We start from the raw sequence: 24,128 nt of genomic DNA on the forward strand, positions 1-24,128 counted from the left end.
ATGCTGCAGAAAAATGGACAGAGCTCAGGGTGGGAGGAGATGGTAGCAGAGAGATTTTCTGAGCAACGGTAACCTTCTTGAGGCCAAGGACTGTCTTTTGCCTCTTTGTGTATCCCTGGCACTTTGCACAGTGATAATGTTGTTTAGTCATTTTTTAAGTCATGTCCAATTCGCCATGACCCCATGTGGGGTTTTCTTGGCCAAGATACTGGAATGGTTTGCCATTTCCTTTTCCAACTCATTTTACAGTTGAGGAAACTGAGGCTAACAGCATGAAGTGACTTGCCCAGGGTCACACAGCTAGTACGTGTGTGAGGCTGGATTTGAACTCAGGAAGATGAGTCTTCTTTACTCCAGGCCTAGCACTCTATCCACTGTCCCACCTAGCTGTCCCACCTGGCACATAGCAGTCACTTAATGTCAATTGAATTGAACTGAATTCTCCCTTTCCTCACTTATTTTTATATTTTATAAAATGTCATCTACTGGATTTCAAATAAGCCCAATGTCATTATTGGGGTCTTCATGCAACATTTTAGAAGATTTTTCTTTTTCAGAGTAATAAATCTTCCAGACAGGGTGGTCTAATTGACAGAGTGCTGGACTTGGAGTTGGGAAGAGCTGAGTTCTACTTGATGCTTAAGAGGTTACTGACCATGGTAAGTCACTTCCTTGTCTGAGCCCTTAGTTTTCTCATCTGTAAAATGAGGGGTTTGGACTAGGAGACCTTTAAGGGTCCTTCAAGCTCTATGTTAAGCAGGTGGTTTTCTTGGCTAGTTATCAGCACAGAGCATCTTTCAAAATATTTCTCTTCTTTCCATTAATTATTTACAAAAGAGAATAAACCTTTTGATGTGACTTCATAAATGTCTGAACTATGTACTCTTTGCCAATTGAAAATTCCTTAGCTGTTATTGGAAACCATTTCTTTTTCCCCCTCTTCTTATCAGCCTTGGTAAACAGCTTTACTTGGATTAACAGGCCACCCAGGAAATGACTGCTCAAGCAGTTATCTTCCATGTTATTAGTTTTGTTGGGGTTCTTTGGAGAGACCCTAGTGTTACTCTCATTAAAGACTTGAACCTCTCAGATGTATGACAAATAAAAGTTCTAATTGTTCTAGAAGTGATAACCAAATACTAATCCAAAGCCCATCCTGACAAGCCAATATTCAGGTGTCTTTACTTTTTCCTTCCCTTTAAAGTTCATATAGCACCTGAAACCTGCTAAATTATTGAAAAGTCTTCTCCATTTTCTTATCAATAATAGATGAAACCTGGGATGGAAAACCTGAAACATGGACAGTGCGTTCATGTTTTTATAGAAAGTTGGCATAGGCACTTAAATGAAGGCAAAAAGGAGATTATAAAATTTAGAGCTGGAAGGAACCCTTAGGGATTTATATAATCTAGCAGACCCCTCCTTTTACAGATTAGGAAACTGAGACACAGAGAAGTTACATGACATTCCACACTGGGATTAAATGGCAGGCCCGGTACTCCACTGACTGTCCCATGTATCTTCTATTACACCATGATGCTGCATAAAAAGAAAAATGTGGGAAACAAACATCTAGGGGTAAAACAGAGAACCTCCACTTAGAATGGCAGCAACCTTTGATGTCTCAGAATCTTTCTTTTTTTTTTTTAAAGAGAGGAATTTCAAAGCCAATCCACTTAACTATTGGTCCATTAGGCCCAGTGGGCAATTCTCCTAAAACTGCCGCCTCCTTTATTGTGTTCGTATGTATATAAATATATAAATATATATATATATATATAGATAGATAGATAGATAGATACACATGTTATTTATCAACTATTATGTATCATATCCTTCAACCCACCCAAACCAATTCATTAAGAAATCTTATCTATTTTTCAGTGCAATAGCTAGCATACCAAGAGCCAGTAAGAGAAGTGGGTCAGATGTCAGAGGCCCTGGATTCAAATCTTCCCTCTGATGTTCACTCTGAGACCTTTAGCTTCCCTGATCCTCTATTTCTTCTTCTATTTTTTTTCAAAAATTTTTTTCCTTGGAGGCAGGGAGGCGAGGCAATTGGGGTTAAGTGACTTGCCCAAGCTCACATAGTTAGTAAGTCTTAAGTGTCTGAGGCTGGATTTGAACTCAGATCCTCCTGACTCCAAGTCCAGGGCTCTATTCACTGAACCACCTAGCTGCCTCAATTTCCTCTTCTATTAAATGAATGGTTTAGACTAGTCTCTCAGATCTCTTTTGGTTCTAGGTGGTCCCCATTAGATTATAAACTTTAGAGTTTAGCACGTCTAGTACAAAATAAGTGCCTGACAGATGTTTCCTGCCTGACAGCCTAGATCAATGAGCCTTTAAGATCTGTCATTATTCTTGTTTCTATAATCTATGCTATAAGCCAATATCATTAACACCCAGTCTTGTAATTGATCTCTCTGTCTCTAGTTTCCCTCCACATTTACACATCCTACAAACTATTGCTTGAATAAATCTCCCCTGGATACCATTTTATGGCCATGTTACTCCCTACTCAAGAATCTATAAGAACTCCCTATTGGCTAATATTTTAGAGATCTAGGACAGTTCTGGGGTCAACCTCAGAATGTAAACTTCTTTATGGCAGGTGCAATTTACTCTAAAACCTTTAAGACTCATCTTGGGATAGAACTTCCCAAACTGCTCAAAATACCACACAGTCCCCCTTAGACTACAAATGAAGCAGAAATGAGGTCAGGCTTCTTAGACTCTTATCATCATGTTCAACTCTATCAAGGAAGGACCAGCCTGGCAGTCAATCAGCTTGAAAAATGGGGCACCAGGAGAAGAGACATTTGCCATTAGCAATTTCTACCTGGTATCAGGCTATCTTTTTTTATTCTTGTCTCTTTGCTCCCTAGATGCCAGAAAAGTAATGACTGCCCAGACCTCTCTGGAGATCTGATAGCACCACAGTTTGAAATACCCCAACAGCTTTCCTAGAGCATTCACAAACATGGAGCCAGGGACAAGCGACCAGTTCTCTTCACTCACACTTGCTTGTATGACAGCCCTACCCCAAGGTCAACAATATCAGATGCTGCTAACAAGTCTTAATGAATTAGCGTGGGCACTTGACCTTGGTTAGTGGTCTCCTAGCAACAAACAAAGAAAAATCCATGCAGTTTATAAGAATGCAGATTTATAATCAGCCTGATGGAATAAGCTAAGGATAGCGATGGGGGAGTCAATGGGAAGGGATGTCAGAGAAACGAAGGATCCCTAGGCCTGCCTGTCCACCATGCTTGTGAAAATAAACCTCTCACACACAAAAAAGGCATCATATTGTAGTGAGGAAAGCACTGAGTTGGAAGCAGTCCCAATTAACTAATTAATTCAATAAACATTTGTTAAACACCTATTATGTGTGAGAAGTAGATATTAAATAAAGAATGAACCTTGGAATGAGGACGGGATTCAAGTCATGCCTGTAGCATATATTGGTTTTGTGATCCTGCAAAACAGTTGCCAACATGCCCTAGAAGAGGCCAAATAAATCATTGAGACCAAAAAGAGAAAAGAAAAAGTACCAGGCATTGTTCTAGGCACTGAAAAGACAAATACCAAATGAAACTGTTCCTGCCCTTAAGGGTCTTATATTCTACATCCAGGAAGCCATACAAGCACAGAGAAATGATCATAAAATACATAAAGTAATTTCTGTAGAGTGTGGTACTAGTAGCAGGTACCAGAGCAAGGCTAGAATAAGACTAATGTAGGAGATGGGGCTTGAGCTGAGCCTTGAATGAAACTCTGGAGCAGGGTGGGGAACCTGAAGCCTCGAGGTGCCCAAATAGCCTAAGCAGCCTATTGTTCTCTAACGTCTCTGCCAGTTCTGTGTGTTCAGAGGAGTTGAGCAAATAGCAACCAAGCAAGAAAATATCAGCATCAAGAATTAGCTAGCCTGCTTGATCCAGGATCTAGCCAACATTTCCTTAAAACTGCCACCTACACTATGATTTAGGGAATGCTACCTAGAGCTATTCTGGATGGAATTCACAGAAGAGGCAGCTGGGCAGCAGGAGGGCACTCGGGGCTCCTAAAAAATGGCAAAAGGAGGCAGAGAGAAAGGAGACGCCTGAACAAACTGTGCCTAATGGGCCTTCCAGCCTTTCTGGGGTTCACTCTACCCCTGGACTTCTCACACTGAAACTGTAATCGTTCCTTGTGTCTCTTTCCCGATTGGCTGATTCCTCCCAGAACCTCCATTTTGAAGAAAGCGTCCAGGCTGGCCATATCTTTGCTTCTCTCCAGTCTTTGGACCTTCACCCAGGTGCCTTCCTCTTCTCTTTCAGCTTCCTCTTATGTGTTCTCCTTCTCCAGCAGGAACTATCTTTCTTTGATTGGATGTATATTCATTCAGTAATATACCTCACATATAACAAACCCTTATTGATTTGACATGACTTGACTAATTTTCCGTAGGGGGCAGTTTTCATTTTTTTGTTAAACAATATTTTAAGCTTCTGATTCTTATAACGTTTCTATAAAGCACATGGAGTATGTGGGGGCCATTTTTCTCATATACCACCTGGAGAATCTTAATCTGCTGAACCTACCATACAGAGAAGGAGACTGAGGAAGAGAAGATTAAGGGACTAGGTCTAAGGATTTGGGGCAGGTTAGGGGGTAGAGCAGAAATTCAGATTCATCAGCTGCTGAATCTTACTCATTTTTAAAAGATGTTTTCTTTTTCTGTATGCATGTAATAATCATCAGCAAACACAAATCTTTCAACATATGAAGAAAATGAGGAATGTTATAATACCAATCTTAAAAAAAAAAGAATTGCATGTGAAACCATGAATTTGTTATGTACAGTTTCTTTTCTTTAAAAAAAAATTTAAATGGGGCAGCTAGGTGGCACAGTGAATAGAACACCAGCCCTGGAGTCAGGAGGACCTGAGTTCAAATTAGATCTCAGACACTGGACACAGTTACTAGCTGTGTGACCTTGGGCAAGTCATTTAACCCCAATTGCCTTGCCTTCCCCCTCCAAAAAAAAATTAAATTTACTAAATTATAAGGTAGTAACAAAATTAACTCATGCTTGTGTCCCCTTCTAAACTTTTTATTCTTCAGTGCCTCCCAAACCAAGATGGCAGCCCAAATCTACCACGAATAACAACTAATAGCAAGCACTTATGTGGAACTAAAGATCTTTAAAGTACTTTACAAGTATCTCATTTGATCCTGAGAGCGACCTTGGAAAGGTAAGAATTATTATTATCCCCATTTTACAATGAGGAAACTTCAGTTGACAGAGGTTAAGTGACTTGCCCAGGGCTACACAGCTAAGTAACTGAGGTCAAATTTGAACTCAGGTCTTCTGGACTCCAGGTAAAGCCCACTCTCCAATATGTCACCTAAGCTGCCTCTTAACCAATGGAATACATTGTCCAATCTACCTCTCAGAACTTCTCTAAGAAGTGGGACTACACTGTCCAACCTATCTCTCAGAACTTCTCTAAGAAGTGGGAATACACTGTCCAACCTACCTTTCAGAACTTCTCTAAGAAGTAAAGCATCAATCAGCCTGAGAATAATTCACAGGAGAGCTACTCTAATTTATTGACACAGATCAGCTTGTTTGACATGTCACACCAAATCAACTATGTGCCCAGCACCATGAAGGCTGACACAAGAGATGAATATTGTGCCTACCTCAAAAATACTTATTCTTCAATTGGGGAAACAACACAAAATACCCTCTAGACAATGAGATAATGCTACAAAGTAGTATAAAAGAAGGTTGTAATTATGTTAGGAGATAAGGCCAGATATGAGAGGTGAGTCAGTCTACCGATGGTCTGGAATTGCCCCTATGGGAGAGTGGACTTGATATTTAATCAGATCCAGATCAGGCTGACCTTCACTGCAATTAAACTGGGGAGATTCATCCCTACGAAAATGATAAGGGCAGCCCTGACTGACTAAACTCAATCCATCCTCTCCTAGGCTCTGTAAGAGTGGTTTTAGCAACTTTTCAAAAATGGCACAGTTAAGATTTGGACACATTGAGGGGCTTGGAGAATGTGGTTCCAAAGACCAGCACAATGTTCAAATTCCAGCATTGTCAATCAATGCAAATGTGACTTTAATCTCTGTTGTCTGGTTGTCTTCATCTGTCAAATTAAGGTGTGGGACTAGATGACCTCTGAGGCCCCTTTACAATTCTAAAGCTAGGAAGCTATTGAGTTAGAATGCACCTCAACAGCCATCTAGTCTAACCTATACTCCTCCAGGCCTAACATCTTTAGGTTCATTTAATCTTTTTAAAGAGGGTGCCCAGACCAGTCACTTCTTCATTTCTCACTAGGCTGAAAACTGGGCTTGTCTATAATTTCCAGGTACCACCCCCTCCTCCCTTTTCAGTTCCCTGTCATGTGCTATCTTCAGGCAAAGACTTTCTTTTGCCTTGCATTTGTATATTTAAGATATTGCATTTCTAGCCCCTGATACTCAGCACCACACCTGGTAAGGGAATGGTTGCTGACTGATAGTTCTTTCAGCCAACCCTAACATGACATGAACTTTACCATCCTAGCTGATCTCTGAACACTCTCCAGTTTCTCTATGTCCTTAAACTATGATACTTAGGACTGAACAAAATTCCCTGGATGAGGTGTGATAAGGGCCAAGTATAGGGAGACTATCTTTTCCTTGAAAAACTTTCCAGGATGGGGATATGTGGGACCTTGCAGGGGTGAAGACAGAGTCAAGAGGGATATGGTAGAGGTGACTGACCCTTCTGCTAATAAAAGCTGGCCCACAAAATGTGAATTTAAATTCAATTCTGATTTTTTCCATAGACTCAGCACTCTCTGCAAATGGGTTAATGAAAGCCATATATACTCTTTTTGCTCCCTGGATGTTTCATTATTCATATGTAGAAGGGAACAGGGGCAGGGCAGGAAAAAAAGTAAAAGTGCTATTTTTTTTTAGGCTGGATGAGAGAGAAGATAGAAAACACTGGTTTTAGGAAAAAAATCTGTGGAATTAAAGTATCTAAAATATACATGTCCTTGTCCCTTTCCTCATTTATCTTTCAATCCATTTACCATAGATAATAAAGAATTAGCATTAACAATGGAAGGTATAACTTCTCTAAATATTTCTGGGATATGTGTCTGTTCCCAAACTTAATAATGGAAAATATCGGACACCAGAATGTTAATGCCATGTACTACCATTTCTAACTAGAAGTGTTGAGTCTCTGGCCAAATTGCCTTTCTCCTCTCCCTGTCACTCGTCACATCATTTCCAGACATCAATCATGGTCCTTGAGGGTAGGCACTTGTTTAGATTTTTATATTTGTATCTCTGGATTTCTGAACAATTACTGATATATAATAAATATTTATAAATGCTGTTTCAATCATTCCTTCGCCTCTTGGCCTCAAGCTAGATTTCTTTTTTTTAGAAATATTTTTCTTTCCTAATTACATGTCAAGAAAAATTTTAGCATTCATGTTAAGATTCTGAATTCCAAATTTTCTCCCTCCCTCCTTTCCCCCCCAAATAGTAGATAGTTTGATATAGTTTATACATGTGCTATCACATAAAACATTTCCATATTAGTCGGACCTAAAAGAAAAAAAGGATCAAATGGAAAAAAAAACCACAAAAAAGAATAAAGTGAAAAAATATGCTTTGATCTGCATTCAGAGGCTGGATATAGAAAGTATTTTCCTTCCTGAGTGCTTTGTACTTGCCTTGGATCATTGTGTTGCTAACAAGAGCTGAGTCATACATAGTTGATCACTATACAACGTTGCTGATACTGTGTATGATGTTTTTCTGGTTCTGCTCATTTCAATTTGGCGTCAATTCCTACAAATCTTCCCAGGTTTTTTCTGAAATCTACCCGTTCATCATTTCTTATAGCAAACTAGTATTCCATTACATTCATATGCCACCATTTATTCAGTCATTCCCCAAATGATACTCATTCCTGTCATTTCCAATATTTTGCCACCATGAAAAGGGCTGCTGTAAATATTTTTGCACATGTAGGTCTCTTCCCCTTTTTTAATAATTTCTTTGGAATGCAAACCTAGCGGTGGTATTGCTGGATCGAAGAGTTTGCACAGTTTGGTTATTTGGGCATAGTTCCAAATTGCTCTCCAGAATGGTTGGCTCAGTTCACAACTCCATCAACAATGCATCAGTGTCCCAATTTTCCTACATTCTCTCCAACATTTATCATTTTCCTTTTTTTGTCATAATAGCCAGTTTGAGTGTGTAGGTGTGAGTAGATACCTGAGAGTCATTTTAATTTGCATTTCTCTGATCAAAAGTGATTTAGAGGACTTCTTCATAACCTATATGAAGTCACCATTTATCAATTGGGGAATGGCTTGTACTCTTATAACTTTGATTCAGTTCTCCTTTATATTTGAGAAATGGGGCCTTTATCAGAGAGACCTGCTGTAAAGTATAAAAATTACTTTTCAGCTTTCTTTCTGATCTTGGTTGTATTGGTTTTGTTTGTACAAAAGATTTTTAATTTAACATAATCAAAATTGTCTATTTTACAGTTTGTAATGCTCTCAATTTCTTGTTTGATCATGAATTCTTCCCTTCCCCATCGATGTGACAGGTAAACTATTCTTTGCTCTTCCAATTTGCTTATGGTGTTACTCTTTATGTCTGAATCATGTAACCATTTTGACCTTATCTTGGCATATTATGTGACACATTGGTCCATACCTAGTTTGTGTCCTATTATTTTCTAGTTTTCCCAGCACTTTTTGTCAAATAGGGAGTTCTTATCCCAGAAGATAGGATCTTCGGGTTTATCAAAAACTACGTTACTATGGTCATCAACTACTGTGTCTTGTGTGCCTGACCTATTCCACTAATCCACTACTCTATTTCTTAGCCAGTACCAAATAGTTTTGATGATTGCTGTTTTATAATATAGCTTGAGATCTGGTATTGCTAGGACACCTTCCTTTGTATTTTTTTTGTCATTAATTCTCTCATTATTCTTGACCTTTTGTTCTTCTAGATTAATTTTGTTTTTTTTTCTAGCTCTATCAAATAATTTACTAGTAGTTTGATTGATATGGCACTGAATAAGTAAGCTGGTTTAGGTAGAAGTAATTTTTATTACATTGGCTAGATGTAACCATGAGCAATTGATATTTTCCCAATTGTTTAGATCAGACTTCATTTGTGTGAAAAGCATTTTGCAATTGTATTCATAGAGTTCCTGGGTTTGTCTTGTCAGGTAGACTCCCAAGTATTTTATTTTATGCACAATTATTTTAAATGGAATTTCTCTTTCCATCGCTTGCTGCTGGGCTTTGTTGGTCATATAAAAAATGTTCATGATTTATGTGGTTTTATCTTATATTCTGTAATTTTGGTCAAATTAACTATTTCAAGTAGTTTTTCAGTTGCTTCTCTAGGGTTCTCTAAGTATATCATCATATCATCAGCAAAGAGTGATAGTTTTGTTTCCTCATTGCCTATTCTACTTCCTTTGACTTCTTTTTCTTCTGTTATTGCTATAACTAACATTTCTGGTACTATGTTGAATAACAGTGGTGATGATGGGCGTCTACACCTCTGATCTTACTGGGAAGGCTTCTAGTTTATGCACATTACAGATAACATAGATGGTTTTAGATACTGCTTATCATTTAAAGGAATGTGTCTTATGCTCTAGAACTTTTAATAGGAATATGTGCTGTATTTCGTCAAAAGCTTTTTCAACATTTATTGAGATAAACATGATTTCGTTATTGATATAGTCAACTATGTTGATAGTTTTCCTAATATTTAATCAGCCCTGTGTGATATAAATCCCATCCGGTCATAGTGTATAATCCTCATGATGTCTTGCTGTAATCACCTTGCTAGTATTTTTTTCAAAATTTTTGCATCGATATTCATTAGGGAAATTGGTCTATAATTTTCTTTCTCTGTTTTAGCTCTTTCTGGTTTAGGTATCAATACCACATTTGTATCATGAAAGGAGTTTGATAAGACTGCTTCTTCACCTATTTTTCCAAATAATTTATACAGTATTGGAATTAACTGTTCTTTAATATTTGGTAGAATTTACTTGTGAACCCATTTGGCTCTGGGGATGTTTTCCTAGGGAGTTCATTAATGGCTTGTTGAATTTCTTTTTCTAAAGTGGGGTTATTTAGGCATTCTATTTCCTGATCTGTTAATCTACATAATTTATATTTTCATAAATGGTCATCGATTTCACTCAGATTGTCAGATTTATTGGCATAGAATTGGGCAAAACATTTCCTAATGATTGCTCTAATTTATTTTTCATTGGTGGTGATCTTACCCTTTTAATTTTTGATAATGAGTATTTGGTTTTCTTTTTATAATCAAATTAAACAATGACTTATCTATCTCATTGCTGTTGTTGTTTTTAATAGAACCAGCTCCTAGATTTATTTATTAGCTCAATAGTTTTGGGTTTTTTTTAAACTTTCAATCTTATTATTTCCACTTTCAATTTTCAGGATTTCCAATTTGGTGTTCAATTGGGGATTTTTAATTTATTCTTTTTCTAGTTTTTTAAAATTACATGCCCAGTTTATTGATCTGTTCCTTTTCCGTTTCATTGATGTAAGAATTTAGAAAAATAAATTTTCCCGTAACTATTGCTTTGGCTACATCCTATAAATTTTGGTATGTTGTCTCACTTTTGTAATTTTCTTTAATGAAATTGTTTCTATGATTGGTTCTTTGATTCACTTTTTCTTTATGATTAGATTATTTAGTTTCCAACTAATTTTTAGTCTATCTTTCCACTGCCCTTTGTTGATTTTTATTGCATTATGATCTGAAAAGAATGTATTTAATATTTCTGCCTTTCTACATTTAATTTTGAGGTTTTTATCCCCTATTATGTGGTCAATTTTTGTGTAGGTGCCATGTATCACTGAGAAAAAAATTCCTTTCTATCCCGAGTTTTCTCCAGAGGTTTACCATATCTAACTTTTCTAAAATTCTAATCACATCCTTAATTTTTTTTCTTCTTTGTTTTTGTGGTTAGATTTATCTAGTTTAGAGAAGGGGAGGTTGAGTTCCCCAATAGTATACTTTTGTTGTCTATATCTTCCTGTTACTCACTTAACTTCTCCTTTAAGAATATGGATGCTATGCCACTTGCTTGCATCTATGTTTAGTATTGATATTGCTTCATTGTCTATGGTACCTTTTAGCAAGATGTGGTTTCCTTCCTTATGTCTTTTAATTAAATCTGCTTTTGCTTTGAGATCTGGATTGCTACTGCTGATTTTTTTTTGTAACTTCAGCAGAAGTGTAATAGGTTCTGCTCCAGCCCCTTACCTTTACTCTGTGTGTCTCTTTACTTCAAGTGTTTTTTGTAAGCAACATATTGTAGGATTCTGGTTTTTGATCCACTCTGCTATCTGCTTCCATTTTATGGCAGTGTACAACCCATTCATATTCATAGTTATGATTACTACCTGGGTATTAACCTCTATCCAATTCTTCCTCCTGCCTGTCATCTCTTTCCTTTCACCCTTTCCCTCCTCACCAGTGTTTTGCTTCTGTCTACCACCTCCGATGCTCTGCCCTCCCTTCTATCAGTCTCCACCCCACCCCCTTTATTTAATCTCCTCCCCTTCAACTTCCCTGTCAGGTAAGACCAGATTTCTATTTTCAACTGACTGGGTATATTATTCCCTCTTTGAGCCAGTACTGATGAGAGTAAGGTTCAAGTGATGGCCATAACCCCGAATCCCTCCCCCCAATCTTCCCCTCCATTTTAATAGGTCTTTCTCACCTCTTCATGGGAGATTATTTACCCCATTCTACCTCTCCCTTCCTTCTGCATCCACTGCACTCCTCTTTCTCATTCCTTAATTTTTTATGTCATTCCCTCAAATTCACCTTATATCTGTACCCTCTATGTATATTCCTTCTAGCTATACTAGTAGTGATACAGTTTTTAAGAATTACAAGAATCATCTTCCCATGATGCAAACAGTTTAACTCTGTTGTATCTCTTACTTTTCCCCTCTTTTACCTGTTTATGCTTCTCTTGGGTCTTAATATTGGAGATCAAATTTTTTGTTTAATTTTCATCTTCTCCTTATGAAAGTTCGAAATCCTTCTATTTCATTGAATGACCATTTTTCCCCTTGATGTATTATAATACCAAGTCCTGTATAATCTTGGTTATGGCTCCTTGATATTTGAGTTGTTTCTTTCTGGTCACTTGTGGTATTTTTTCCTTTAACCTGATAGTTTAGAAATTTGGCTACGATGTTCCTTGGAGTTTTTATTTTGGCATCTCTTTGCTGGGGTGATCAGTGGATTCTTTCAGTGCCTATTTTGCCCTCTGGTTCTAGGATATCAGGGCAATCTGCCTTGATAATCTCTTGAAAGATGGCGTCCAGGTACTCCTTTTTATTATGGCTTTCAGGTAGTCCAATGATTCTGATATTGTCTCTTCTGGATCTATTTTCCAGGTCAGTTGTTTTTCCCATGAGGTATTCTACATTTTCTTCAATTTTTTCATTCTTTTGAATTTGTTTGATCGGTTATTGTTGTCTCATAGAGCCATTAGCTTCCCCTTGAACAATTCTAACTTTTAAGGGGTTGTTTTCCTCAATTAGCTTTTGAATCTTTTTTTTTTCATTTGGCTAATTCTACTTTTTAAGAAGTTGCTTTCTTTTTCCAAGCTGTTGACTCTTTTTTCATAATTCTTTTGCATCCTTCTCATTTCTTTTCCTAATTTTTCTTCTATCTCTCTTACATGATTTTAAGCTCCTTTTTGAGTTCTTTCTGGACTTAAGATCATTTGCTGTTTTTCTTTGGGGTTTTTCCGTAGGTGTTTTGACACTGTTGTCCTGAGTTTGTGTCTTGATCTTCCCTGTCACCATAATAACTTCCTATGGTCAATATTTTTTTGTTGTTTTTTTGATCCTTTTTCAGCCTTTTCTCTTTCTTTCCAAGTAGAGCTCTGCTCCTATGATGAAAGGGACACTTGCCTCAGGCTTCTTGTGCAAGGTGTTGCAGGTCCTGGCTATTTGCCGGGTGCTTCCCTGATATAGTCCTGAGACTGGCTCGGGATCCTCCTGTCTGGTGCTTCATTAAGGGTGTGTATGGCAGGGGGGAGAGGTTGGCTGATGCTGCTGGAGACTGTAGAGATCTGACAGCTTACTTGGGGCTAAGCTGGAGTTCTAGTGGTGGTGTCTGGTATGTACTGAGGTCAGTGGGATTTTTCTGCATTTCCCTGGGGCTATACTGAAGCACATGGTGGTCTGGTTGCAGGTATCTGCCTGTTTGCCCAAGGCTATGCTGAAGCAAGTGGTGGTTCTCACACCTGGGGTCTATTTATGCTAAGGCAAATGGAGGGTCCTGTTGTTAGCATTTGCCTCTTCAACTGCAATGGGGGCTCAGGATCTACCAATGGTTTTCTGAGGTGGGACTTACTACTGGCATGCTGGGAGACTTCCTGTCCTGGACTGTATTCTCCTTTTACCAGAATAAGACAGACCTTTTCTGCCAATCTTCCAAGTTTCCTAGGCTCAAAGATTGTTTCACCCCATCTTTTTGCTGGCTCTGTTGTTCCAGGATTTGTTTTGGAGAATTCTTTTAGAGTTGTTTGGAGGTGAATATGGGAGACTTATATGGCAATTTACTGCTTACTCCACCATCTTAATTCCTAGAAATTCAAGCTATATTTTTTAAACCATCACATGCCCTATGAATCCACCATATTTTCTGAAAGGAACTTCAAGCCAAACCATTAAAGGTGGGGTTCTTAACCTTGGGGGTATGTGTGCATGCATGTCTGTGTAAGTGCATACACACAAACATACACACTTGTGTATAAATATTTTCTTTCTTTTTTTTTTTTTAAAGCAATCAGGGTTAAGTAACTTGCTCAAGGTTACACGGCCAGTTATTTCTGGGTGTGGTACTGAGTATCTGAGCCCGGATTTGATCCAGGTCATCCCGCCACTGGAGCCGGAGCTCTTACTCGCTGAGCCACCTGGCTGCCCCTAAGCAACTGGGGTTAAGTAACTTGCTCAAGGTTACACAGCCAGGTGTTTCTGGATGGGTGCTAAGTGTCTGAGCCTGGGATTCGATCGCCAGGTCTTCTCAACACTGGAGCCAGTGCTCTCACTTGCTGTGCTACCTGGCCACTCCAAGTATAAATATTTTCAATAACTATTTTAATGTAATTGCTTTCCTTTGAAATCCTTTGTATCTTACTTTATGCATTTAAAAATGTCATTCTGAGACATTTAGGCTTCACCACACTGTCAAAGGGAATCCATGGCCTAAGAAAAGGTTAAGAACCCCTGCATTAAAGATGTTACTGTGTTAATAGAAAGTTCCCTTGTTCAAGGGTTTTATTTTTCTTTCTTTCTCAACTGGGAACTGGTGGGAAGTGGGGAGATGAAGAAAGGAGGTTTTTGTTGACTGAAAAAAAAATCTTTTTTTTTTAAAGTGTTCTGGTCTGGCAGTTAGGCTGCCACTTGCTGTCAACTTGGCAATTCATTTGAACTTCTCTGAGCCAAAGTCACCTCATCTGTAAAATGAAAAGATTATATCAGATGATCTCTAAGGTCTCTCTTAACTTTAAAATTCTCTGAATCCATGGTTTTAGATTATTTTTTTTAAATTCAATTTAATTTTATTTTCAAGTTCATAGACTCTCTCTCCCTTCTCCTACCCTCTGCCCTACCTCCCCCTCCACTTCCCCTCCCCCCCGAGAAAGCAAGAAAAACAAAATCTGTTATAAACATGCAGTCAATCCAAACAAATCCCCAAACTGGTCACATCCAAAAAAAATCAATCTGCATTCTGAGTCCAATATTTATCTGTCTGGAAATGGGTAGCATATTTAATTATTGAGTCCCCTGGAACTATCATTGGCCACTGTTGACCACTTTTGTGGCTGGTCACTGGCTCAGAGGTCCTAAGTCTTTTAAGGTTATCTTTATAATACTGTTTGAATACATTTGTTAAAAAAGTAAACCATAATGCATTTTCATAGCAAGCTTTGTATTAAGATAATCACAAGAGTTTAATGTATGTGGTTGTACTGGTCACAGTTTAGGCTGATACATTTTTAGAAATTCTAAAAATAGAGAAGAATAAAAATCCAAAGGGTGCAAGCTTAGGTGCTTCCTTTCTGGTGGTTTTTCCAAGTTTCAGAGAAAGATGAAAACTGACTTTTTTTGGGGGATAAACTGTGACAAGCCCATTATTTCTTTTCTTTGGAGAATATTTGATTCTTTCCCTTGCCCCCCTCCAATCCCTCTCCCAATCTAAAAGGAGATACAGTAATATCATCTGTACCACTGTTGAGCACAACTCCACCCTTCCCTCCCCCAATTGAACCGTGAGCAGGAATTTCAGTCTAGGGTAAAATCCCTGCCCCCAGATATTTCTCCATTCTCCCCCCTGCCAGATATTTCTTCATTCTTATCCATCCCCTGCCCCCATGCACCCACTGGATATTCCCCATCTCTGCCCATTCTAGGTTCCCTGTCCCTCAGCCTAGGGTAAACTTCTTGTGCGCGGGAAATTCAAAAATACACTGTCAAATCACTGATTGTAGTCTTGGCTTATATAACCTGACTCACTTTAAAAATCAGCACATTGTCCATGCCAACTCACTGTCTGATCTTGGTATGTGACCCCGGCAGTCCTGCGGCAATAAAATCCACTTCCAAAATTTACTCTTGAGGATCTTTTGTCTTGCTCCTTTTGGCTCAACATAAATTGGAGGCCCTAGTGAGATCTGTGGTGTTCTGTGGCACCGCAAAGATCCCCGAATAAGAAGAGCTCTTGGCCTTGGGAGGTGGGCATCTGCTTGCCCCAATCCCTAAGGGGGCTAGCCCCTGAGGACATCAGGCTAGCCCCAGGTCTCGAGGAGGGAAAGACTGCACCTGCCTCCCAACTTTGACTTGCTCCTCATTTGGCCTTCTCGTGGATCCAGGACCTCCAGTTTGGGGGTGAGTAAAATTCTGTCCTGTCTCCTGGAGGGAGGAGGGCTAGACATAGCCATTTGTGCAGGGGTCATCTCCTCCCTAGGCAAAACTCAAGATGTCAGACCTCTTGCCTGTCAGTGGTCTGGTTAATGTCTATTTGTCTGTCTTTTTATGTGTCCTATGTTCGCTTGAGCTCATTTGCTTCCTGTTCAGATTCTTCGGGAGGTAAACAAGCAGGTAGGGACTATTATTTGTCAAACTTTTTATGTGTCCTATGTTTGTCAAGTTTTGTCTTGAGCTCATTTGCTTAAAGCCTCCCCATTTTTATTCTGCAAAGCAGGTATTCGAGTGGCTATCAGATGAGCACCTTCAAGGAAGCTTTTCTGATTTCCACTGGGAAGATATGTTTATAAGACTATACTGCTTGTCTGTCTTTTTGTCCTAGAACGTGGGAGGTTCAGCCAGTATATCAAAAACTCCCCTGGGGTGCATACTAAGCAGACTCCCAAACAAGGTGCCCGCCCCCCTCTTGCTTGGGATCAATGAGCCTACTGTAAGGAATTAGAACATTGAAAAAAATAAATGCCCCCAGAGAAAGAAAGAAAAAAAGCCTGTCACTCTCCAGAGGGTCTAGCACTCACTGACTGTGAATGCAAGGATTTTCTCACTAGACCCCCTTAGCCTCCTTCCCCCTTCACATTGTGTCTCAGTATGTTGATGACCTCCTCCTAGCAGCACCTACTGAAAGCACTTGTTTACCTGCCACCTCCGACCTTCTTTCTCTATTGCAGTCTTTGGGTTACCAAATTTCTTCTAAAAAAAGCTCAAATCTGTTTATCTCAGGTCACCTATCTTGGTTACATTCTCTCAGGGGTCACTCAATCCCTTTCCCCCTCTCGAATCCAAACCATTCTAGACTTACCAACCCCAAAGATTAAAAAACAAGGTTCGAGAATTTTTGGGTACAATAGGTTACTACCAGCTCTAGATTTGGGGTTTTGCAGAAATTGCGAAACCTCTTTATTCTGCCACTGCTGGAGCTGGACCCCTTTCTTGCTCCGGCCCAGAGCAAAAGGCTTTTGATACCCTTAAGGCCACCTTGGCCTCAGCACCTGCCTTAGCCCTACCTGATATTTTCAAGCCTTTCCATCTTTTTGTTGCTGAATCTAATGGGATGGCTAAAGGAGTCCTTGCCCAAACCCTGGGCCCCTGGAGTTGCCCTGTCGCCTATCTTTCCAAACATCTAGATTCAGTGACTGCAGCTGCAATGGCCCTCCTCATTAAGGAAGCTGATAAGCTTTCCTTGGGTTAGCCCCTTTCCATCTCCGCCCCTCATTCTGTGGAGACTCTCCTCCATAGTGATCCTACCTGCTGGCTCTCTAACTGCTGACTAACCCAATATCAGGCTCTCCTCCTAGATCAGCCTCGTCTGACTTTTTTAAAACCTCTGTTCTTAACCCTGCCACTTTGCTCTTTGACCCTGAACCTAGTCCACCCTACCCAGCTGTCCACGATTGCCTTCAGGTCATCGATCAGGTCCAGGCTTTGAGGCCTGATCTCACTGCCACACCCCTGCAGGACCCTGACCTAATCCTCTTCTTTGATGGCAGCAGTTTCATGTACGAAGGGATACGCAGGGCTGGTGCAGTGGTAGCGTCCTCCCCATCTCTCTCAGTCCTATGGTCATCCCCCTCCCTCCTAGGTCCTCTGCCCAATGCGCCAAGCTCGTTGCTCTGACCCAGGTCCTCAGCCTCTTGGAGGGAAAATCAACTAACATTTACACTGATGGCCGGGCTGCCTTTGTTGCAGCTCACGTGAACATGGTCTCCTGACTGCGGCCATAAAGAACCAGGCCGTAATCCTATCTCTTCTCGACTCTGTCTGGCTCCCCTCCCGAATTTCCATCATTCATTGTCCAGCCATCAAGTAGGTGACACCCCAGAGGTGGTTGGCAACTGGTAGCAAATCTGGCTGCCTGCCAAGCTGCTGGCTCCTCATTTTCCCAACTGTCTGTTCCCTTATGGAAACGCCCACTCTACTCATTTTTCCCTCCTATTCTTAAAAAAAAAAAAGGATAATTCCTTTTGCCCATAAATCAATAGGGAAAAAGGAGGAGTCAGGTTGGTGGCTCCTCTCAGGAGAATGCCTCCTACTCCCTGAGGCTCTGGGGAGGGAGTGGATTAAGCTTTTAAACCAGAATACTCACCTGGGGGAAAGAAAACTCGGTTTCCTCTTGAGAGAAAGGTACTATATTCCCCATCTAAATGAGACCTGTCTAGCATTGTGAGTTGCTGCAAGATGTGTGCATGGGTAAATACAAAACAAAAAATTAGGACCAGTGGGGGGTCAGAGTAAGAGGATTACAGCCAGGGGAGCACTGGGAGGTCGATTTCACTGAGATAAAACCACACGTGCAGGGCTACAGGCATCTCCTAGTATTGGTGGATACATTCTCTGGGTGGGTAGAAGCATTCCCTGTGAAAAATGAAACAGCCCTAACAAACGGCAAAAAAATCTCCTTAACAAAATTGTCCCTCAGTTTGGCCTCCCCATGAAAGTTGGGTCAGATAATGGACCAGCATTTGTAGCCAAAACATCACAAGCAACAGCAAAAGCTTTAAGGATTACTTGGAAACTACACTGTGCCTATGAACTCCAGGCAGGTGTAAAGGGCAAACAGGACTCTGAAGGAATTTCTCACCAAGCTTGTTCTGGAAACCCAGGAATCCTGGGTCACCCTTCGACCACTGGCCCTGCTCAGAAGCAGATGCACTCCCAATAAATTAGGACTGACCCCACTTGAAATTAAGTTTGGAAGACCATCACCCATTCTTCCTCTAATCCAAGAAGACCTAAACCTTGAAATTACTAACTCTTCCCTCATCAAGTTACTACAGGGTCTGCAGGCAACTCAGAAAAAACTCCTCCCCTCAGTCTGCCCCGCCCTCCTGGTCCAAAGCTCAGCCTCAGCACAGCCCTTTCAACCTGGAGATTCTGTGCTGCTAAAGAAATTCACCACTACAGGTCTGGAGCCGAGGTGGAAGGGGCCACATGTTGTGATCCTCACTACACCCACTGCTGTCAAAGTGGACTCTATCCCCACTTGGCTCCATTATACCAGAGTGAAGCCTGCTGTCACCTCAGAATGGAAAGCAGAATTCCACGAGGACCCCCTAAAGCTAAGACTTATCCGACCCTCTTCCTGATCCTCCTTTTACCTCCTTGCACGGTCCCCCACAATCCTCATGCCCCCAGACCAAGCTATACCTGGGTGGCAGCCACAGGAAATGAACAATCCTGGACTTTCCAGAAGTCGGAACACATACGGCTCCCCCTCAACTCCCTTCCCCCCCACCAAACTGGACTATTTGGGGGCCCACCATCAGATGCAGCTTACCTTCTCTGTTCAGACACAGGATGCCCGTGTGCCTGCACTTGTGTCACAGCTTACCACATCTCCTCTTCTAGCCCCGGTGCCTCCCTGTGCTACAGGGCTGACCCCTGGTCTGACCCCTGGCAACCCATACTCAATGTCACCATTCAAAACCCCTCTGACCCCGCCTGGGGAGCCCTGGTCTCTTGGGTCCTGGGCATCATAGTCCCTGCCTGGGGAGTCCTGGTCTCTTGGGTCCTGGGAATCATCATCCCTGCCTGGGGGACTATGGTCCCTCCGGAGGAGGAGGAGGAGGAGGGGCAGGTGGGAAAGATGGTAATAATGACTATAACCAAGAAGCCTCCTGTGCCCCCACCCGGTCGTCACCCCATTGGTCCCATAAGGGACTTGGCTATCCCTGCCCCAATAGGGAACCCCGATGTCCAAATCACAATACCGGTTGTCACCACATGGGCCCCGGTCAGGTCATATGCCCCCCTATCTTCAAAGATTCAGGAATCTCACAATTATCAGGTCCCCTTATTTACCCTCCTGTCGGCTGTTCATAAAACACTTAACAGCTCTAACCACATGTTGGGAAAAGATTGCTGGATCTGTGTTGAACCCCAGCCTCCTTACTATGTAGGGGTGGCACTAAATGCCTGTCACCCCTACTTCCAACACAGAGAACTGTGAGTGGGACCACCCAAGGCTCACCCTCGGGATGTACAGGGAACAGGTATCTGCCTCGTATCATCCAGCACTCCTTTGTCTAGCTCTCAGTATAGTTCAATTTGTGGACAAACCCAAGAGATTCGGGCCTCTAGCTCAGACTACATCCCTGCCCCTCTAGGAGCCTGGTGGGCATGCCATGATGGCCTTACCCAGTGCGTGTCTGCTACAGTGTTCCTCAGAAAATAACAACACACTGAGGGCCCCCTGTGTATCCTAGTGGCCACAATTCCCCAGGTCACCCTTCTCCCAGGTGAACAAGGTTGGCATTACTTTTCCCCAGAAGGGCAACTGAGCCACCACTGACGGCAGGCAGTACCACTCCTCATTCCCATCTCAGTGGGCTTGGGCCTTGTGGGTTCTGCAGCACCCAGGATGGCAGCCTTGATTAAGGGGGAGGCCAACTATCAGGCCTTAAGTACACAGGTAAATATTGACCTCTCCCACATAGAGCAGTCCATCTCAGCCCTGGAAAGACAGGTGGACTCTCTGGCAGAGGTGGTTCTCCAGAACCAAAGAGGCCTTGACCTTCTTTTTCTTAAACAGGGTGGCCTGTGTGCAGCCCTTGGTGAGGCTTGTTGCTTCTATGCAAACAATTCTGGAGGGGTGCGGGAGAGTCTGAAGTTGGTACGCCAGAATATCGCTAATAGAGGGAGTTGGAAAAGTCTGAGGATTGGTATCAGTCCCTGTTCCGGATATGGACATCTCCCTGGCTCACTACATTGGTATCAGCCTTGGCTGGTCCTCTCCTCCTCCTGACCATAGCCCTGATTGTGGGACCCTGTCTCATTAATCGCTTTCTACGATTTTTGAAGTCCCGTGTCAACTCCATTAAAATGTTAACTGTCAGGGACCCCCACTACCATTCTTTAGGAACAGAATTGGGTAACCTGGATGATGTGGCCCCAGCCATGTCAAAGGTTTGACATACCTACAAAAAAAAGTAGGGAATGTTGAGCACAACTCTACCCTTCCCTCCCCCAACTGATCAGTGAACAGGAATTTCAGTCTACGGTAAAATCCCTGCTCCGGATCTTTCTCCATTCTCCCCCCTGCCAAATATTTCTTCAGTCTTCCTGGTCCCCTGCCCCCAACCACCCACTGGATATTCCCCATCTCCGCCCATTCTAGGTTCCCTGTCCTGGGAAATTAAAAAAATACACTGTCAAATCACTGATTGTAGTCTTGGCTTACATAACCTGACTCACTTTAAACACCGGACTTTAAACGCTGGCATATTGTTCATGCTAACTCACTGTCTGATCTGGGTAAGTGACCTGGCAGTCCCGAGGCAATAAAATCCACTTCCAAAATTTACTCTCGGGGGATCTTTTGTCTTGCTCCTTTCAGCTCAATACCTAGTAGTAACACTACTGATTCCCCTGTCTCATCTTTACAATAATAATTCATGGCTTTGCTTACAGTAGGAGAATACTTGAGGCACTCATAATGTAAAAAAAAAAAAATGGCAGCACCCATCTTTAAATGGGTTGCACACTACTCTGAGTATGCAGTTCCTTTTCAGGCACACTGTATGTACAAGTAAATACTATTTCTTATCTGGCCACTCAAGCACGGAAAATTTAGTGTGCAAATAGCAGTTTGACTGTTACTCAAAGAGGGGCTAATGGTGCCTTTCTGGCTTAAGTAACTTAAAAAATAAACAAAAACTGTATTGCAGATATGTAACTGGTTTGCAATAATGGCCTTTCTCACCAGAAGATAGTCACTAGGAAACACACCCTGTTGCACTCACAAGATGGAGATAGAAACAAAATTGAATTTAAACTCTTAACCTCTCTTTTACTTCAAGATGCAGTTTTAAATTTAACTGCTTAAAAAAAAAAGTCCAGCTCTAAAGAAAAGAGAAAAGCGAATAGCCATAAACAACCTTTGCCACCAGCTGTAAGGGACAAAGGTTAGCCCTCCTAAAGCATTCTGAACAGATTGGGACCACCAGTTTGCTTATTTTATTAAGTAATTTGGTATTCCTGAAATGGAAAACAACATGTTGACACAGGCAGGGATTACTTTGAGTAAAGTGACACAATAAATGAAAGCGTTACCCTTGTCACGAAGGGCTCAATAAGACAGTTAAAAAGGTTTGGGGGTGGGCAAAGAACTGGAGGCATCTCAATCAGAAAAGCACCCTTCGAAAGGTGTCTTTTGGTGTCTCTGGAGGGCACTTACTGAGTCCCCTTCCTGCCAGTGACACACCTGATTCGTCCAAGTATAGCTCCCAAACCACCAGGTTTTCTTCAAAGGGAAGGTATGCACGGGCTTAAGAAGCTTGGGAGATGGGGAAGGAGAAAGGGATTTCACCAAAGGACAAATGGGAGCCCAGAAAGACTGCTTAAGCCGGAGAAGGCGAATGGTCACCATTTCCAATAGAGGTGGGGCATCTTGGTCTCTGCTCCTCCCTCCCTCCGCTGCCACCCAAAGGCAACCACGGTGATCAGCCGCCCGACTGCACGACGCCTCCCCAGCTACCCGGTTCGCTCAAACAGCAAGGAAGAGGGAGGGCTCTCCGGGCGCCTCGGGCGTGCCAGCAATGATGGCTGAGCCTGGCCGGGGAGGGGGTGGCCCGGGAAGCAGAGGCCCCGCGCCCCCCCGCGGCGCACACTCACCTGGCCGTCGCAGTCCCCGGTCGGGCTGACGTCCTGCCGCATGACCCAGACGGGCTCTTGGGGCTCATCCGGGGTGTAAGGCGAGCGCACGGTCCTGGTCTTCACCTCCTCGATGGCGTCCTTGATGTCCTTGATGGCCAGGGAGATGGCATCCCTCTTCTCCTGGCTGGAGCGCGCGGGCCCGGGGCTCCCCTCTCCGCCCGGGTCCCCGTCCAGGCTCCGCTCGGCCTCGGGCACGTCGGCGGCGGCGCCGGCCTTGTCCAGGCTCTGGGAGCTCATGCTCTGCTTGACCTCGGCCACGATCCGGTCGATGTCCTCCTCCTGCTCGCAGCTGTCCCTGCGCGGGTAGGGCGCGAACTCGGCCTCCTTCTCGGGGCTGTCGGACTCGCCGTCCGAGCGCGCGTCATAGTGGTGCAGGCGCGCGCCCAGCGCCTCGTCGCGCTCCCGCTCGGCCGCGTCCGCGATCTCCTCGTACACGTGCTCCTGCAGCCCCGCGTAGTCGGCGTAGGGCTCGGCGTAGGGCGCGGCGTAGGGCTCGGCGTACGGCTCGGCGTAGGGCGCGTCTTCGCCGCGGGGGAAGAGCCGGTGCGTGTAGACGTAGCCCGAGTAGGCGGCGCTCAGGGCCTCCTGGTGCTCGGCCTCGGCCTGCTCCGTGTACTCCTCGGCCTCGGGCCGGTACTGCACGGCGTAGGCGCTCTCGTCCTCGTTCTCCTGGCCCCGCTCGGGGTCGTCGGCGTCCTCCCCCGGCGCGGCGATCACGTCCCCCTCGGCCGTGTCCGTGTGGTTGTGGAAGCCGCTCTCCGTGCTGGCCGAGCGGGCCAGGGAGCCGCCCCGCTCCTCCTCCTCCTCCTCCTCCGAGCCCGGCGCGGGCTGCTCCAGGTCGGCCTCCACGCACTCGTTCGCCGCCGCCGCCGCCGCTTCTCCACTCCCTGGCTCGTCGATCCCGTCGGCCTCTGGCGGCCCCGCCACGTGGCTCATGGTGTGACGAGGGAGGGCTGGGGCAGGGGAGGGCAGCCGGCTTACTCCGCTCTCATCTTCCTCGCTGTGTCTGGGAAAGAGGAAGGAGAGAAAGAGCGTATAAAACCGAATTACGAGCCAGGCACCAGCAGGGCAACGAAATGGCAACCCCCCCGGCACACTGAATAGAGGGGGCCCAAGGGAAACGCGTGTGCGAGCTGCATTTTCCCTCTGCACAAAGCAAACCTCTGCAGACGTGGATTGTTGGTGCGTCCTTCAACCAGCTCCCATCAAGCGGTAGACTTTTCTTTTCGAAAATACTTACTTTATTATACAATTTCTTCCTTTACCTGGGCTCAGTTGATAGGGCAGACCCACTTATTGGCTAGCTTTATCTTAAATAAGTGCTTGAAAAAAAACCACACCCAACCTCTAGGACAGGGGCGGCCAGGTGGC

The 24,128-nt window shown here is 43.1% G+C and overlaps 1 protein-coding gene across 2 annotated transcripts in view; it reads right to left on the reverse strand.

The window, feature by feature from the left end:
- Window positions 1-24,128, reverse strand: part of APBA1 (amyloid beta precursor protein binding family A member 1) — a 289,420-nt gene that overhangs the window by 72,453 nt on the left and 192,839 nt on the right. For both annotated transcript variants that reach the window (XM_069086984.1, XM_069086983.1), the window contains exon 4: window positions 22,716-23,763. In XM_069086984.1, coding sequence (XP_068943085.1) covers window positions 22,716-23,693 — 978 coding nt within the window. In that variant the 5' untranslated portion in view covers window positions 23,694-23,763. The remainder of the gene's footprint in view (window positions 1-22,715; window positions 23,764-24,128) is intronic.

The sequence above is a fragment of the Petaurus breviceps genome, unplaced genomic scaffold (assembly GCF_028583685.1).
Source record: "Petaurus breviceps papuanus isolate PSGF00001 unplaced genomic scaffold, PetGlider_PUasm1.0 118, whole genome shotgun sequence".
In the NCBI taxonomy this organism is placed as follows: Eukaryota; Metazoa; Chordata; class Mammalia; order Diprotodontia; family Petauridae; genus Petaurus; species Petaurus breviceps.